We start from the raw sequence: 19,491 nt of genomic DNA, 5'->3' as shown, positions 1-19,491 counted from the left end.
CTATTTTGTATTTAAATCAAGGGGGTTTTACTTTACCAAACGACCCCTTTATTTCTTCAGCGCCTGTTGAGGGGTGGCCGAAATATTGAGGATGCTTGTATTTCAAGAAACGTATCACTCAGGGTGTGCTATATTGAACCTGTGTTGATGTGTAGCACCCTTCATTCTCACTCCCCTTCTTTACTCTCGGTACCAAACTGATTACTTGATGCCCTAAGTTTCAAATGGTATTTGTGTGTTCTTTTTGACTACAGTTGTCAGCTTTGTGTTTACAGCAACCGCTCTCCAGAGCAAACACTCATTCAGGGGTTTTCTTTCAAGCTGTCCTATGAGCTTTCCCATTGAACTGGATCTCACTTTTTGCAAAACATATAAGTCTGTGTATGCCTGAAGATGTTATCCTAAGCAACTTTGAGACATCGTGTTTAACCGGAGTGTGTAAATTATTTTGCTAACATGCATTTCTGGCTTTCTGACGACAAACCACCCTCAGCAACTTTCAATTTGTTCTTCAAGGGCGGTGGATCTCTTTGAGTGTGTGTGCAACGTTGAAGGTTGAACATAGTACTGTCAGCCAGATACGGTTCACGCCAGCCACAGAAAGCTAGGTATCCTCACGTAAGTGAAAAGTGACTCTTTTCCTAATATCATTTAACTCTGCATCGACAAAATATACCGGTAGAATGAGCCCTTTTGGCATAATCCGAAAGTCGCTTGCCATTTGTATTGATGTATACACGATGTAAGTTTGCTGTCACATGATGTTATTTCAGTTTTAGACGTAATATACCACTCAGTCAGTTGCTGAGAGCTCGCCGACAAACCACAACCGGTTTCGCCCTTCTTGGATCTCATCAGATAGGCGCAATTTTCGAGTTTCCGTCAATCTTGTGTTCTACTTGAACCCAATTCGTGTGCAATTCGACTTATACATTCAACTACTTACCAATTTGATTTTCTTTGGTGCTACGCTTGAAACTACCATCGAATGCATATGCACACAACCCGTACACTCATGTCGCCCCTGTTAGTATCTAATAAAGATGTTGTACATTCAAGCACTGTTCAAGGTGACTCAAGTTGACGGGATTGTGAGTTATCAGTAAGTGTTGGCAGACTGCGTTTGTCGTAGATCACAACTAAGGGATTGTGCGGCACATTGAATCTAGTGTTTCTTATGTTAATTATTTACCACATCTTGTGTTACGGACTAGATAAGATTTTTCGAGCATCAACTGGATTATATGGTGCTGAATACAATCGTGCTGAAGTTTCTTGCATTTTTTACTCAATTCACGTCACTTCTGACCCTTGATAATTTTATGGGTACACCAATTTTCAATGGAGTAGTTGAATATTTCTGACCGGGAATTCTATTATTCATGGGCTCTTGTTTCCCACTCTTGCCAAGTCATCTGAAATCCTTGCGTGCCTGACAGACGTTAGGCTTCGACAAGAATGCACCCAAAATTTTCCGAATCACAAGAGGAGAAGAGTTACTTCTAAAACAACGACAAACCACCAAATTATGAACAAGTATCATTCAATCAACATCCAATACAAAGCACAGAGTAACGGTGGGAGACTCCGAACTAACTTGGTGCATGCGACCACATTTAACATCTTGGGCTACAACGATGAAAGTTTTGCTAACCTTCAAGGGGCTTGGACTCAGAAATATTGAGTAAAAGTCATCAAGTTTATGACTCAATGGTCACGAGGCAACCACACATGGATGCACCATGTAGATAATAATTTAAATGGTGGAGGAAGTACACATAAGTCTCGTACTTTGGTTTCTGCAGTGAAATTCACCCCGGGGTTTAGTTGACGTTGAGTTGAGCGATTTCATGCTGAAATGCAATTATATAGAATTGTGAGTCATGCCCTCGAGAAGTGGACACTCAGAATCGTTGGTGACGTGCACGCTAACCCTCGTTCTGCGTGCAGATAAGGGCTTCTACGGATTGTCTGCGACTGAGGTTTTGGTAGCTTTTGGCGAACTTTCTGAAGTGTACTTACTGTTCGACTTTTCTCAGAAACTCCATTTGTTACCGTGCTAGTTTCTGCCACTGTTTCTACAGGTAGTGTCCGGGAGAATGGATTCTTTCATCACTTCGTTTGCTAGATGAAAAGCAGAACCGCTGGTATATGTGTGGATTTCACTGCACCCTAGGTTCAGCTGATTCCAGGACCAATGAGTGGGCAGTAGGGAACTCAAAACCCGAATGAGATCAATTATGTAGATAGAATACAAGATTGATCGATACGCGTTCGTATCATCTGGGTCGAAATTAAGGAAGAAGCTGCGTTAACATTCACGGCGGAATCTAAGAATGAAAATAAGTACAGTTTCTTCGATGGGAGTAAGAGACTTAGAACAGAAAGCTATAAGATAGACCAGAAGTCCGAGTGATGGGTTATAGCCCTTCGACTTTTTACCCCAAACTGTTAAGTTAATTTCGTCGGTTAAATCATAACTGAAGCTTACTTCTACGCTGTGAGGGACAAGAACTTGTATGGGTGCAACACAGTAGAGAAGGACATAGGGACATTTTGTAGATGGTCCGGCTTCTCCACTGAGTACACTGAAAATTCAAACTTCACTTTTCAACCAACCATCAGAATCCAAACAGAGTTTCTAAATTGGTGTGGTGAATAGGCAGACCTGGTTTGGGAGATTACTGAAGGTTGCATTTCTTGTTCGTGGAAGACTGTCGAATGCCATGGCGTCGAGATAATGTTGTAACTCATTCCTTTAGTGCTATCACAGATGTCGTTTCATAGAGCTGATCACCCAAAATTAAGAAATTTTTTGGCCAATATAATTGCTTGTAGGCTCTCTTAATCATATGCGAGCGTTAAGAGTTGTTTCATTTATAACCTTGTACCAACTGCGACAAATAAATGGTTAGAAAGTGGCCGACCCGAGCAGAGGTACAAAGACAAATCAGTTTTGTATTGAATCTGAAAATATCCTTTAATAACCGGGATAAAATGTACTCCGTGGAAGAGCAGCAAATCCAGGTGCGATGTGTTGACGGGTGAACAAACCTCAGAATAACGGCGTGAAGTGCATGTGACGTCTGGTCTCTGGGAGCGTTATTTAGCTTTCGTCAGAATTTAGTGAAAAGGCTCCAATATGTGGGTACTATACAGGGTTAATTGATGTAGTCTTCCAGGTTACTTCATGATAGAATACCCACCTAGGCAACGGTTAGGAAACAAAAATTATTGAAACGACCGTGAAATCAGCTTTCCTCAACGAAGGAAACTCCTACTTCCTGAAACCTCATAACTCTGGGGGGTAGTAAAGATTTAATTAAGACAAGCCTCGTCTTCAGATTTATGTAGGCTGCAGAAGTGTTGCGTAATCAGGAAAAGAGTATTGAATGAGAAAATTTGGGATGTGCGCGACAGTGACATATAAGGGAAGAGGAATTTAGAGAAAAGTCAGTTTTTGTCAGCAGTGATAAGATACATGGCTAACCAGGTGGCCTTCTCACACATACAGGTGATTCTTCGACCTTTGTATTTCTACCTATTTCAGACGATCTCAGGACCAACTATCTATGATAAACAGATCAAGACACCGACTAGCCTGGTTCACATACGGGCGTGATAATCACCACTTTCTGGTAATCAGGAATTTCCCAGCAGTGGCGAACGGGTTGAACAAAATGGTTACTAAGACCCATCGGCGTACAATACAAGCGAATTAGCCAGTTGGTTTACAACTCAGAGTAGCTCTTACACTTGTTTGGTACTCCTCTTATCCCCAAGCCTTAATCTCAGCCAGTAGGTCTTCACATGATACTGTGGCTGACTTGTAGTATGTGCCATTCCGAACCCAATAACGGATTGTGTCACAGAGTAACAAGTGGATGCCGGTCACATTTCACGTGTGCCTGTAGAATCTGATGAATTACCGTATTGAAAGCAAAAGACCCAGGATGCAGTATCGTTCAGAAGATGAAGCTCTCTCTGCCAAGAACTTTTCCGCTGACATACTCCCCAATATTAGCCATAGTTTGGGACGGAAAACACCGTTTTGATGGTTAAGCCGTTTGTTGAGATTTATTAGTGCACAGGTGGCGGTAACCATAATACAAATCAGGTGTATGTGCACTAATAGAAGTTTTTAGTATGGTGGACAGTGAAGGGTTGCAACGCGTATAAAAATAAATACAATGCGAAATGGGAGCAAGTCAAAAAGGAACTTATCGTATGTGAAAGTTCCTTGGTGAAAGTCCGGACGGCGGTAGCGTGTTTTCTCCGCAGTTTGGCTGCTACATGTGTTCCATGATTGTCCGTCGGCTGGGAGTGCTTGGGCTGACGCCTTGCAACCTGAGCGCGCGCGAGTCTGTCCTGACTGGGTTCGGTTTCCCTTTATGTAGGTCCCAGCGCGTATATGTGGGCGCGTCGGCACATGAGTGGTTGCTACGCTGACTAGGCGGTGCAGACAATCGTTGTCCGATGAGTCAGCTTAATGCGACGTGTTTGTGCGTATGAGAAAAAAGACAAGCCTCGCGATCAAGTGAGCGACTGTGAGTTGAACAGTCATGTATGTGGGTGACTGGGTTGCTACAGCTTAACGATGCCCACGTACCGTTTGGTCAAGTGATATCACCAACTGGAACGCCTTCATGATCTTCAAGGTTGATTTAAAGTTGCAAACCTAAACGGACAAGCCAGCTTGCTGAAACCTTTGATAGATCCATTCTTATGGGGGTTCATACTCATGACACTGTAATGTCCTCTCTCGGGAGAGATACAGAAAAACGAGTTTACAGATATGGTTGATTTTGTGTAGAAATCCAAAAGAATGTAATCAATCGGTGTTTAATTTTAGAACATAAAATGACTAAAAGGGACATGGGGTCAAAGAAATTTCGATTGATAAGAACACTGAACAAGATCTGCTTGACCATCTCGACTTGAATCCCAATCAGTTGCGCTTAAATGAACCAAAGCTGAGCTGCTATAAACAACTACCTGAGTTCTGGTTTGTGCCATACGGGATAAATGTAGACTCCTTTGGCTTGCACACGACTTGTGGCCGTACGAGTCAGTTCCCTTTTGGTTTTTGTTGTTATCAAGCTGCTGGGTTAACATTGAACATAAAAGCTTGAGGTGATCTGCTTGAGTTGATTCATATGAACGACTCACTCTGTTTACTCAGTCAACAGCTCGAAACCGGAAAGCTGTTTGTTATCTCAGCACATGCCCCAATTAACCACAGTGGTGACACTGATGAGCCATCCAGTCTACCCAAGAAGAGTCGGGCGATTCGGGCAATCAGGTGAGGGGAATCGGTGGATGTGAAAGCCGCGCCGGTGGTAGATTTGGCTTGGACGCTCCCAACGAACGGAAACCGCAACCGCTTCGCACAGTTTTGGATGGTCATCATCTGCTTACCGTCGGGTTAAACTTTCAACATCCACCCTCTGGTCTGGAACCCTCCCAACTGACCATTCACATTGGCCATAGTTTGCGATTGTGTGTTCAAGATTGTCGTGTCCTCGGAACAGATATCGCCATGGTCCAAGCCAGTGTTGGAGAGGATTTTATGTTCAAGATTGCCGTCTCTCGGAACAGATATCGCCATGGTCCAAGCCAGTGTTGGAGAGGATTTTACAGCCACACTCGGCAGCATCTAGTTTTTTCCAGCACCAATGGACATTGCGTACGTTTTCGGATATGCCCACTTCAACGCATCAGTTGAAATTAATTTGTTCGTTGGTGTTGTTACACACTCATAGGATGAGTTTTTATTTGAGCAAACCAGGGAAAGGAAATAAGAAGGTCCATTCTGACCAGCTGATGGTAGTGGAGTGTCTATTGCTCACATTATCGACCCGATAGGGCGACACAGCTAATCCGTCAGAACGCAACTCTTGTGGTAGCATTTTCGTGGTAAGCTGTATCATTTCGGTGAACATTAATCATAAGCCATATGAGTGCTCATCGCCACAAATGTGGGCGTTGTCGTACGATCAACCATAACGGTTAATTAAACCATACCTCTATTTGCAACGTCACCATCTGATGACGTTTATGATTCCTTACGGTCAGATAAATTTTTATAAGCAGTTCAACTCGGAGATAACTTTAATTGCTTTTCGCTCCATGCTAGGGTCACCACCAGTACTCGGCTGGTTAGAAAGCACAGTAAGACCAGTTTCCTCATTGATTATGTGCTTGGTCGATGCCTATGAATAAACTGAATAATCTAGACACGCTTCAAAGAACAGCCCTCCGTATCTGTGGCGAACCAACTGGAGGGGACCCAGAAGACTGCCTGAAAAGGCCATAGTGCTACTGTTACTTTAGGGCCACACATTCAAAACGAAGGGGAGTGTGATATGCTATGTCACACACCTGTGGTTGTCTGTTCATGTATCACATGTACGTAATCGGTAAATTTGAGAGCAATCAGTCGTGTCATCCCACAGGTATGATTGTCACTGCGTGAAAAGAACGTGAAGTAAACCGAGTAATCAATACAACTCATATCAATCGATAATTAATTCATCCGGATGAGCGATGCACAAACCACATCTGGTGGTCGACCGTGGAGATTGTGCTAGAACATCATAGCTAAAGAATGCATTTCATAGTAGCAGATGTTATGAGCAAACTTAGAACAAAGTAATCTGGGTTCAACTAGAATAAACCATTGTCCTGACATAAGCAGCTTGCGTCAGTGAACTCCACCTGACCCGATATCACGGATGAAACTAGGCCTAAGTAACTCGTCCAAGCAGTCCAGTTTCGGCAATCTTACTGTGATCCTTCCAACTCGGGTATCACCCACAACAACTACACTATAATCTAGGTATGTCACTAGGTTGACCGACCTTCCGTGCAATTCTCTGGTGAGTTGAATATTCGTAACGAACAAGGAAACTTTGCATTGAAATTATATCCTAGGTTATTCTCGCTTTCACCGCTACAGGAGATGAGGATTCTAGTCCGAAATGTGCATCGAGAAATAAGATACAGAGACTGAAAGTGCATTTTGTTGATCCTACCGATCAGTTATACGCCCACCCTGGAGGTCTGTTATAGGCGACATTCCCCGGGACTTAACATACACTCTTCGTAAACTTAAAGAACCCTGGGTTTCACCGGAAATTTGTTCATTAGTTAAAACACGAAGCTAATGAAATCAACCATTCGCGCAGCATATTTGGACATTTGTCTTAGCCTTTATAAAACAAAAATTATAGACCGATTTCCTCAGTTTCCCTAACCATAAGAACCGTTGTCCGCAATAGATAACATTCCGTGATAGGGCTGAAATTATCTGCTACATGAGAAAGAATTTCGGACTGACATCCAACACTGATCAGATCGTAAGGAATCTCACCGATTTGTTCCCTTATAACTCGACCGGCCTGGTGATTTTTTGTCTATTTAAGCTCTGAAAAGATGTTTCCTTTTAATGTAAGACAACAAATCTTGCTCAGTTGTAACTTGATTGCCTTCGAATGTCTCTTCGTTCCACAATCCACGGAGGTGTCGTTATCCTCATGCATTATCTGGCGACTACCGTGTCACGCGGGTACGAGTCAGTACACACAGCGTCTGGTTGCAGACTTCGACAGTTTGTCCTTCATTTGGAACTTTTTGATAAGGGTGGAACTGAAAATCGAACGATGTGCGATATCCGTATTACTTTCCAACTTTCTGACAGTTAATGTCATAGTTGAATTTTTTTAAAACGGAAGATCAAGACAACCTGTTGTCCCTCTGTGAAATATCGATTAGCTATGTTAGATTAGTCACTTCTAGTAAGAATTTTAGATCCCCTTGCAAACATTTATTGGTTCTATCAGTTAAATACCGTATTAGGTTTCCATACTATTTTTGTTGGACAAAACTGTCCAAACGAATGTACTGCAACTTCACAGTTGCATTCCATACACCGCAGTAGAAACAGATGGAAGACAGTTCGCTACTGTATCGTCTAAGTGACAAAAACAATGTGAATCTGTCAAACGAGATTTCGTCCCGTAATTGAAGTTAGCATAGGCTAGAAAGACGAGTAGAAATGTACAGCCGTTTCCCCTATACTAGAAATTATCGGCACTGTTCACCTCTCGGATTTTCAAGGAGAGTCGAACCCGCACCCACCTGGCTGGTAGTTGAACTGTGATCAGCGAAATTTTTCCTACTCAGTTTTGAGCTTGCTTATGGGGGAGTCCGAAAGAATAGAAACGGGATGGGATTCCATTGAGACATCATCTGCATGCCGACATAGTTCATTGTCAAAGCTGAGTTGGACGTTGTATGTTCAGAGTAATAGTCCCCAGCTGAAGTCTGAGATGGGAGTTTCAATGCTTCAGCCGTTGCAGTCTGTTAGTCACAACCGCTTCTCTGAATGAACGATGATACCACATCGAGAGGGAGTTATTTCGGCTTTAGGACCGAATGTGTCACTCAGACTACAGATTAGCATTGCTTTCATTAGGTTTCAGGCAACCGATAAGTCTCTGATATGACACGTGCCTATTGGGCTCCACCTGTTTTGCACCGTCACGATCCCCGTATCCACCAACAGGCCTACCACAAAAACCGTCCCGGCCGACACCGGTATTCCACTGTTCCGATGACTCATACACTTTCATGCTGGGTCTGCTCTGACTTGTCTAGTCGGGATATCCTCGTGGTAGCACTGCCAATCAGAATCACCAGATTGGCCTCGAAATGACAACCACCTAGCCAACGTCCCGCTCGCCACTCGCGTGTGGACCCTGACGTTGCGCTTTAGGTCAGTGACCGAATGCAATTTGAGCAGACCATACAATTTAGGTATTGTGATGCGACCAGTAGGAACGTGCTCTGCACAATTTATGACCCCTATCTGTTTTAGGCCACCTGGGACTCTAGACATGCTCTTCTCAATAAAATATTTTCCATAATGCTAAAACCTGAGTTGTCTGAATGTTATTCATCCTGCTAACACAAATTTGGAAGTCAAAACAACCCAAACCTTCTACTTAGAAAAAATCAATCGGTCACTTGCCTGTAAAAGCTTTAAGGCTACAAAACATTCCCTCTTCGGCAGTCGCTTGGACCTGAGTTTCACAGAAAATGACCAGGTTTCGAGGTTTGCACTAAGGCAGACAACCGGATGTACTGATTTCCAAATAGAGACCCGAAGTCAGTCTGCCTAGATTTGCAACGTCAACATAAATTATGGCCAAATTACAGTACCTTCAACAAGAAGCCTATAATATCGACATACACCCGTTTTAAGTGCAAACTTTGAACAGCATGTGATTCAATCGGCCCACCAGTATAGTTTCTGTCAGTTCATTTGGCCAACATCAGCGACGCAAATGCTGAAGTTCGGGAGTTTGCAGACCAACACGACTTCAAACACCTCTCAGAGAGTGGACCTGCTTAAGTTCCTTGTCCCGAATGTTGACGACGGTTGTCACATTCATCCTCAGCTGGGAAACCTTTATTTTTCCAAACAGCAGCTGAAGAATGTGTGTGATTTCCTGCTAATTCAATCGCGGAAAGCCGATAAAGACCATCCACACGTTATGTGCTTCTCTGCCTGCCAGTCCGGCACGAAAATCGATTAGCCATTTTTTACAGTTACATAAACCCTTCATGCTTACCCACCGGACCAAGGGCACAGTAAGTGACCGCGATGTCGACGACTGGCCACATCTCAGAAACCGAGGAATTAATCTGTGCTGTACCTGTTCCCCCCTCATTTTCATTCATCCACTCGTCCAGACAAACGCAGCTACCGAAGCGAACATTGCTTTATTTTTCTCCAGGGCGGTAAAACTTAAGAACTCTTTTCCACCTCTAAGCAGGCGTCGTAGCACAAGTAGTAACAATACCATTCGCTTGTTTCTGCTCGATGCCACACTTGAGGTTTAATCTCTGTCTCACTGTCTTTTGCCGTAAAACTGAAAGACTGCTGCAGTCGGTCAGCTGAAGGTACATAATTTCGTTTTTGGCCACGTTCTGCATCTAGTATGAAGAACCAACGTAGATGATCCGAAAACCGAGCGAAATGCTCCGGTTTTAAAATTGCGGCGGAGTCATACCGGGACAACCCGTGAATGAATAGCAAGACGGTGTGAGCAAGTCAGTCACACAAAAATGAGACCCTTTGTTTCATTCGGTAAGCGAAACGGCTCGGTGGTTAGAGTGCGAATTTACTGACCAGAGGGATAGTGGTTCGAATCCGACCTATGCCTCTCGACCTACCCCGTCTAGGCTTGGGCAACCTGGCAGTATCCCAGCAATGATGCTTCCTTCTGGCGGCGTGGCGGTTAGGCACCGAACGGGTGCTACAACTGAGCGATTATTATTATCATCCGGAGAATGAGTACAATCTAACACCAAGATGGTATATTTAGGACCAAAACAACTATGCCTCTGCATAATCGGGCTATACGTATCACATGGCACACACAACGTTCAAAACGCATCACAGCCCCTAGGAGACGAACAAGTACGGACAATCGAGTGTTTTCCTGTGAACGTAGGCGGGTAAGATGAGGAGGCATTGACTGCGGAAGCGCTGCCAACCTTTCAACCATAGCCATTGGCCTGCTTGTTTCTACCAACGGTCGAACAACACGCAGTCACTCGTAGGCCGGATGACTGCATCAACTTCGCCAAGTAACCCAGGGCCAGTAAGAATTACAGACCGCACCGGTACACCTATACAGTCTGTCGAAATGTTTGTTAAAGGCTACTAAGACCTGATTCTTCTGCTCTCCCTGCTACCTTGGCATGGTAGTTGATGCTGGGGTAGCTACGATGCTCGAAAGTGAGGTATGCATTTCTGGTACTGCTTGAATCGCTTTACGACTGAGGTACCGCATACAGACTTGCGCTACATGATAACCGATACCATGGTGCGTGAGCTCAACGGTAGTTAGTCGTTTTTTGTTCAAGGCACGAATGCATGCAAGTGTGTGCCCAAGCACTAGGTTAAAACTCACTGATTTTGCTGGTAACCCACCCAAACATACTAGGCCCTTAGAAGGTTACCGCGGGGAAACAAGATGTCCTCCCCCTGTTCAGATAAATTAAGGCTAAAAAGTATCACCAAAAATGAACAAAACCGAAGGATATTGATGTTCAGCTCTGAACCTGGCGATAGTACGATGTACTAAACGAGCACAAATAGATTTAAGTAGTATGTAAGAATCGATTAACTTGGTCCAAAAGCTACTGGTGCGTGGGATAATTAGATCATACCAGATGGTGAGGAAGAGAAATATGACAAGCGTTGCAGGGAACTCTGGGGAATTCCAAAGCTGTCAGAGAAACGAACACTCCTGTAGCGGGAGAATGTCGCATCAGTAATCACTGCTCATGTTTTTCATAATTGCCTTAACAGGCAAAAATTACCATCGCCGCTACAGGTCGACCACAATGGAACGGGATGTGATTCAGTAAGCTGAGAAAATCCCACATGATAGGCAACGAGACACAAGGTAAGAATCTCATGAAATACCATAAAGGTTGTATATAAAATAATCTGTGTACGACGATCGAGTAACATCTAGGGTGGATGAGAAGGGTCCGAAAACCTCTCAGAACGCAAAGTTGGCCACCATCTGTTGCAGGGGAAAGAAAAAGCCAGAAATAAGAGTGATCTAAGAGAATAAAACGCGGGATACTATTGAAATTTATGAAGCCGAATGAATGGACCTCATCCATCACGGACAACGCTGCTGACTGCCCGTTGAAGAGAAGGCTATGAGTAGTGCAATCTGGGAAGTAAGGGTTCACGACGATGAACCACACCAGCATTGCCCCACACACACCCTCCAATGCAACGGAAATGTGGGCAACAAGGCGAACGAGATTGAGAGATAAAAAGCCAGGAGAAAATGAAGGGTAACGGTCAGTGCAACGAAATGCAAACCAGCCTGATCCAGAAGAATTGAAAAATACAATGAAAACAAGGAATGGAATGATAAGACGCGTTTCGCTACTTACCTGAAATATTACGCCATCAAACAGTGTGGAGAATGACCTTGCGGCTAGCATCGTAGACAAAGTGGTGAGTCCGGAACAGTTCGCTCTGGAGAAACGGTCGCACGGCACTGATGTTAATCTGTTTGGCTCGGTCGACAAGGTCACGTTCCGGTATTTCGATTCGCCACTCCTGGTCTCCAGCGTGCCGCACTCGCTGGAATGCGATGCGGTCGTGCACAAGTTGCTTCAGTAAAAACAGTAGCAATTCTTGATTGTCCCTTCGGAAGCTCAGGAAACGAGAGAACGTCTGTAGGAGAGAAGACGACGGCTGTCAGCACCCAACGTGAGGACGATGCAGTTTGTAATTCATAAAGAAGAAGCGTAACCTACCTGTCGCATAGATTTCATCACACTGAACTTCTGTGTCGATACAAACGATTCCAGCATCACTCGTAACGCCATGTTCACATCGTCATCGTTAACAAACTCTCGTAAATGTATACGCGCATGAGCCTCAGACATCCGGATAACCGATTCGATGTGACGAACAGTGATCGGCAGGCTGCCAGTGCTCTAGAAGGTAGAGAAAGGACGGCGGCTAATGCGTACCTAATGACTGAAAAGCTATGAGGATACATTGTCAACAGAAGGATACATTCGCTATAGGGCGACTTTAGGTGAGAGGGATGAGGAAGTCATTACGTCAACATGCACTAACTTCGAACGGGACTTACCATTGATTCACGTCGCAAGTCAGCGTACGCAGCGGCGATCTTATCCTGGTCCATTTGGTTGAGTTTCGGATGGATACGATCCTTGGCATAGATAATGTATTTTTTCAGTAGGTCCTGGACCAGGCAAAAGAAAGATTCGAATTGCCCTTAAAACGGATGAATGTAACCAGTGAGATGTGAATCGATCAGTGGCAAGACAGATGAACATAGCTGCTACTGTGAGCGTGCACTCAATCAGCACATGCAACAAAAACTCATATTTATAGGTTTGGCGACCAACTGAGACTGCATACAGACATGTGACGCGCACAGAGAGATCAGTGTAGTCATGTGTGTGTACGCGAGCGTGTAACCAAACAAATCTGTAATTAGCCAACACAAGTGTGAGACCATTAGCACCAGCATCGTGGTGCGAAGCAAAACGGATTTACGGCACACGCAGATTGGAAGATATGCCGATTAGGCGTGGGACGAAGATGAAGTGGATGCCTTGACGACGCACGCAACCGCTAAACAAATGGTCCATAAAACGATAATGTTGTTGAAGGGTGGTAAAAATAACTGATCGATCAGACATCATGAGGAAAAAAGTGAGAGAGAGAGAGAGAGTACAAGAGGAAGGGCGATGGCAAAGTGCAACGAATACGCCTGAGCAAACGCCATGGCCCAGCGAGTTCCGGCGCTAAAAAGCAAAAAGACGTTAGGTTGCAAAGCAAAATTGCGCCGTGATGCGGTGAATTGTGGATTACACAGAAAAGCTCCAATCAGAAAGGTTTAGAGAGGGACAAAATAGGTAAGGATATAGTAATCTAACGCCGGCCTAGTACACAGGGATTGAAGTGGTCATCCAGAAACCACCACGTTTATACACTTCTAGAGCGTATCGATAGATATACAAATTGGAGATTCACGAACTCCTGCAGCTGCGATCAGTAAGGTCCCAGATGAACCTCATGATTAAACCAGGTCACCATCGAATATTTTGTTGCACCCGAAGGCTTAAACTAGAGCGAGATGGGGAACAACAGTGACTGGGGACACGGGCGAGTTGTACGAGACCAGAGAACAAGAACACAATTCTGTGTACCGGTCATGAAAAGAAACGGGATGTCTAATAACCGAAGATAAAAGGAGATTATTTTTCCGATTACGCATTCTATCAGATTAATTTCGCATTACACTGGGAGAGAATCTAAAAAAACAGCGAAAATGCATAAAAACAAACTCAAAGCGAGTGTCCATTATTCAGTAATTTGAATAGAGACTGAGGAAGGGAAAGATCGAAGAGAGAGAATCTTCAAAGTATTGCCGTTATTGGAAAGTGTAAAGTTCTAGTCCAACAACGGGGAGTATGCATTTCAGCTGATTTTACCACGTTCGAGTAGGGCTACAGAAGCGGCCGGGAGACGGGACAGTATCAGTAGGCTCTGAAGAACACCCAATGTAATAGTAACGGTAGAAAAACAAGCAGAGCGGGCTCAACTGACTGGAAACGCGTCCCACACGGTTTCGTGTCCGAGGAGCCAGAGAGCAACCAGACAAAGAGCAGCAAGCCCCACCGTACTAAGAAGCGGTCTGTGGTTAGAATTGCACTATTAACTGAGATATAAGTGCGAGGACATTAATGTTTGGTTCGCATGGCCATATTCTTGGGAGTAGCGATGTTGCTTACCCTTGAGGAAAGACGAGTTAGAAAATGTTAACCGGAAAACCGATCGCCCAGCGATTGACATTGACTAACGGTGAATTATCGAATACGAACGAAACACAACTGTGGCCTACCAAGAGCCCGATGCGCCTCCAAACTCACATGCTTTGCAGTGGCACCAGGAGACAACTATGCCTTACTCCCTGTGCACTCGGGCTGGGTCCGTAGCTCCCGGCCAAACTGTTCAGATTACTGAGGAAGGGGTCGTGAACCTTATTATCAGCTGTTTCGAGGTTCGGAGTTCAGTCCAAAATCACGGTTAAGGTACCGGTTGCTTAGTGAGTTAGACTTTTGGGTTAAAATTTCAAGGTGGAATACCTCAACCAGATCCTGTTCTCCGGTGTGAGCGACCGGGAAATAACACCTGCCCCTGCAGCTTTTTGTTCACCAGATCTCACTTGCAATCCCTTCCAGCTTCTTCGCTACTCCAATGCGGCCAACCCACCAACCGGTCTCCCAGCAATTGTTGTGAATCGACCACAAAAATCCCTTATTAAACTGAAAAAACCTGATGTATACGAGATTCATTGTTCGCACTTTTTGTCAAATTGAACAACAGGCAGTTCACGATGTAATCTTGCCATCCCTTTCTGTTGACGCATACAAGATACCATTCCAGTCGTGCACTCAAACAGCTTCGAACAAATTTGGTCTACATTTCAACTTCCGGGTACCTGGTGATCCCAACGTAACGACTTGTGGAGGTTACACTCAGCTTCAGGGCTGAAAGCGCCTCACCGGACTAAAGAGTAGTTAGACGGTCGTCTAGTTCATTTATCTTGGTGGCATACGTCCCGACAAACTACAGTTGTGAACCTGAGGCAGATGGGTTTTACCAAGATCTGTCACCCCAGCAGGGATAACAGATAAGCTAGTCCTGGCGGGCGACATAAACTCGCGAGCTGGACACAAAGTCTGGAAGAAACACAATTGTGCAGTAGCTTCGGGGTCACGGTGAAGTTTTCCGTTGTATGATGAATATTATTCGCTTCTGGTCAGTACGAACTTCAGCATAAGTATTGACACCGAATTTACACCTGAAAGGGAGTCACAGACGCATCTGGATTATGTGGCCGTCAGCAATCGACGGAGCATCAGTAAAGATCATTGCTCTTTCTGAGGGTACACAACTTGACACCGATCATGTGGGCTCGATGCACGCTGAAGCAGATCAATGGTACCAAGCCTATCTGGAAAGCTAGCTGAAACACAGATACGTCGATAACGAGGCATCCGGCCCAAATAGTCTGCACCGCTTACTTTTCAAAGATGACAAAGCCCTGATGAACAGTCTGAAAGCCCTATCAAGGAAGATATGAAACAAAAACAGAATGCCAGTAAAATAGGGAGCTTCCCCCTCAACCCAATCTTCAAAAAGGGCGAAAGAACGTCAGGTGACAACTACTATGGCATCGGCCCGGTAGCCGTGACATCCAATGTACTCTCTGGCGCTATTTTGATAACGTAGGTAGTTTTTTTTAGCTGAAAGCTGCTTGTAGCTCTGCTGGTACTCAGAAACTGTGGTGTTGCCTGATGATCAGAGGTATCCCTTCTAAGTCTTCATTTCTTATGAGGGCACTGTATGCGAAATTTTGTCGTCTGAATTCATATACGGTACTGAACTCTCAACTCTCTCACCACTCATCCTCAAAGTTATCACTGACGTGCAGCTTCAAAACTCCCTGCCTACTGAAGTGCTCCCGGGGCGTTCGGTCACAGAAACTGAATACACGGGACGCATCTGTCATTGATTCACATCATTCAACGATGCAAATCATTGGAAATAACCTAAACAACTCCTCCTCAAGATTTAGTATGCGCTTCACATCTGGAAAGTGTGAAGTGCTGCTACGATTCTGAATGAGATCAAACCCGAACCTCATGCTTGCAGGCCAGCCAATCGACGTGGCTATTTACTCGAGTTGCGTTGTTCAGACGAGATCGTCACGGCAGCTTTCGCGAAACTTCTACATCAATAGTACCGATATGACGTCAGATTATCTGTCAAGGACAGATTATATACAGCGATAATGCAATCCTCACTGCATTACGGATCAGATCGTGACGAACAAACCGTGAGAAAGTTTGGAGTCACTAATTGCAATTTCAAGCGCATCTTCGTTGGAAGTATTGGAGTTGTGCCACAAGACTTAGAAGTTTGCAAATTGTGGAGTCTGATGAGCTTTTGATGCAGGGAAGGGAGTGGAACAACCTCTAACCCACCGCTACACAGTACTACGCTCCCCAACAACGCACTGATGATGTCACCTCCATTGATGATGAAACGTTTGCAATCAAATTGCCCAGCTCAGCGAACAAGCGAACGACCACCAGAGTGGAACTAATCAGAATCGTGCTGGCATGTTGTTGAGTGAAATTTACAGCTCTGACTAGGCCAAATACGAGTACTATGACGGAGAGGACGAACGAAAACAACGGGCAATACACCCGGTGAGGCTTTAAAATGAGCGGCTTTCTGAACGGTCAGAAACACTTTTCAGCTAAGGATTTTCTTGTTCCTAGTCGGCCGGAATCCAGTTAACGTGTCGCGGTTGGAGCGAACGACTGGTACTCTACATGACAACAGTAGGTGAAACAGGACGATCGTCCCCCTCCAAAAAACCGGAGATTATATGAACACAGGTGGTCTGAAGGTACAAAATAATATAAGATAATCGTTCAGCTGCTACACCTTTTCGGTGCCTAGCTACCATGCAGGCTTGAAGATCCTCACACTCAAGTGGCTATGCGTTACTTAATCTGCCAATCCAACGGATAAACACATCGTAAGCTTAAGAAGGAAATCTTACTTCTGTTGACTTGCCAAAATCAGCTCCTAAGCTTCTCTACGAATGTCCAGGGGCCGAATTCGTCACTACAGGCACAGCAAGCACCACGAAGGCAGCGTTGAAGATACTTTCCGAAAAGGTTAAAAACCAAGTATTATTAGGGGAAGGTGCTAATGAACCGAACTGACCTAATGGTGCGGTTGCGAAACCCAGGAGATGGCGCTGAACTCGTAAATCGTTGCTAAGATGCAAAATCAAGCAAAGTGGTGCTAAAAAACACAACCAACATCCCGCATTTCAGTTGTCACATGCGGGCGACAATCAGGCATTCATCTTGGAGGATGCTTGCTGTGCAGGCGATAAAAAGGGCATAGTTACCGACGCAGTCAAACCGTTTACACGAGTTTAGAAATGGAAGTATGAAAGAGAAGCGAGTAAATCCATAGACAACTAACAGGCCATGAACGACTGCGTCTTGTGAATCTACGAAGACGAATTTGAAGCACTATGCTATTGCTCGAAAAATTGAGGGATGGACCTGGAATGAGCAGATACGCTACACGGCAAAAAAAACGCAATATTGGCTTATCGCTCAGCTTATCAGTCGTCAGTCTGATTTTGGTTCAGCATTGCTGATCTGACGCACCACAGTTAGAGGCCGCGTCTTTGGAATATCCGAAAGCAAGTACTCCGTTTGATAAAGGACAGCCAATTGCTTGACCGTGAGCTGCGGCTGTTCAAAAACACTCCTAAATTCCAAGGAACTAAATGGATGAAGGTGAAGTTACTTTTTGGTTTTAATGCTTCCGTGCTGCATTTATTTCCCACAAGAATACGGGCAACACGGGTGATCTAACCAGCTGATAGGCGTTGCAAAACAGACAGCTGACACATACCTAAGCGCCGTGACACCCGAAACCCACTGCCTGAAATCACTGTATCGTTATACTCAAGGACAAACAGAACTATAGAGGTATGCGCAACTGGTTGGGAGATTCGGTAGCACTCTGAATGATCGGGCATAGCCAACCTTCTAACGCACGAGACTCAAACATTCGGAACAATGCAATGTTGAAGTGGAGAAACAGCAAGCATTTTGACACTGCAGAAATGTCGTGAAGAGCTGCCCACTGTACAATGGATGCGCAAAAAGACTCGAGTCACCTGTTCCAATGGCTGAAGATCTGGTGAGGAACCAGAACGAGCTGCTCCAGACTCTGCCAGTTGTTCGACCAACGTTGCATGCTCATCTTGGCTGATATTGGGATGATGTCGCATATGACTTCCAACGACAAATCGTGCCAACATTTCATCCTGAAATTAGTGAAGTGTTTCACGGTAAATGAAAGCTCAGGATACATAATAAAGTCACAATTCAAAGCTGGGCCTAGTAAATAACGATAAAATGGCGTTAAATCACAACCACGAGAAATGTTGGCAGAGGCTTCGCAGTTGTTCGAGCAGCTTACATCGACAGTCTTTAACCTCCTATCAGGTCACTCTGTGGATGATACCGGGAAATCACACAAAAGTGTGCTCACACACAAGTGATCTAGCATCAACATTTACTCCCAACACTGGAATTTCTCTTCAAATTTATTCTCTACAGATCTAAGTTTGCCACGAAATGTTTAAGTTTTGTACATTGTGGACTGAAAACCATCGGGTGAAACAATTGGTTTGAGGTGGTAATCTAAGAAAAATTGATGAATCAGGACCCCTAAAGAATTGACCGCACTTTTAACGGGTGTTTCCGATAAGCATCTGTGGATGTCTTGAGAAACGACTAAAGTCGCCAAGCGAAATGCCTCAAGAGACCGGTAATATGCAGTCTTTGGGGGAGAAGTCCTGTTTACTGCCATTTCATAGTAGTGAATCGGCGAGAGCGAATAGATTCCGGGCGCTGGTGGTGCATTGGTCACCCATTCAAGGTAATCGGGTGAACCCTGCTTACAAGCTGAAAGCAGTTCCGGTGGTCCGGACGGTTGGAACCACTTTTGGAGCCCACCTACCATGGCGGTGGTGGAGTTGTCCGATACCTTCAGATGACACTGGATTGCACAGAGCTTGGGATTGCCACAAAAGCTGTACGGAGCTGGAGATGCCACATGCATCACAATTCCTCACCGTTGCATTAAAAGCACGAATCAGTCAGGTAACATGATGCAACGTTACTCCAGGGAAGCGACACATCCTGTGCTACTCCAGTAGCGAGTTACCTATAAGTAAGCTGGGCTTTTAAAATAAGAGAAACTCATATAGAATACTAGGCTGAAGTATATATATATATATA

General features: G+C 44.6%; 1 protein-coding gene across 1 annotated transcript in view; it reads right to left on the bottom strand.

Moving 5' to 3' along the window:
* Positions 1-11,134: 11,134 nt before the first annotated feature.
* The window catches only part of T265_13381 (hypothetical protein), a gene marked incomplete at both ends in the record, with an annotated part of 18,411 nt that continues 10,054 nt past the window's right edge, over positions 11,135-19,491 (bottom strand). Inside the window, 5 exons of the mRNA XM_009168650.1 lie at positions 11,135-11,603; positions 11,989-12,274; positions 12,358-12,540; positions 12,702-12,815; positions 18,363-18,512. Coding sequence (XP_009166914.1) covers positions 12,005-12,274; positions 12,358-12,540; positions 12,702-12,815; positions 18,363-18,512 — 717 coding nt within the window. The remainder of the gene's footprint in view (positions 11,604-11,988; positions 12,275-12,357; positions 12,541-12,701; positions 12,816-18,362; positions 18,513-19,491) is intronic.

This window comes from Opisthorchis viverrini (genome assembly GCF_000715545.1).
Source record: "Opisthorchis viverrini unplaced genomic scaffold opera_v5_62, whole genome shotgun sequence".
Taxonomy (NCBI): domain Eukaryota; kingdom Metazoa; phylum Platyhelminthes; class Trematoda; order Opisthorchiida; family Opisthorchiidae; genus Opisthorchis; species Opisthorchis viverrini.
The sequence above is the reverse complement of the archived record's forward strand: the minus strand, read 5'-3'. Positions and strand labels throughout refer to the sequence as shown.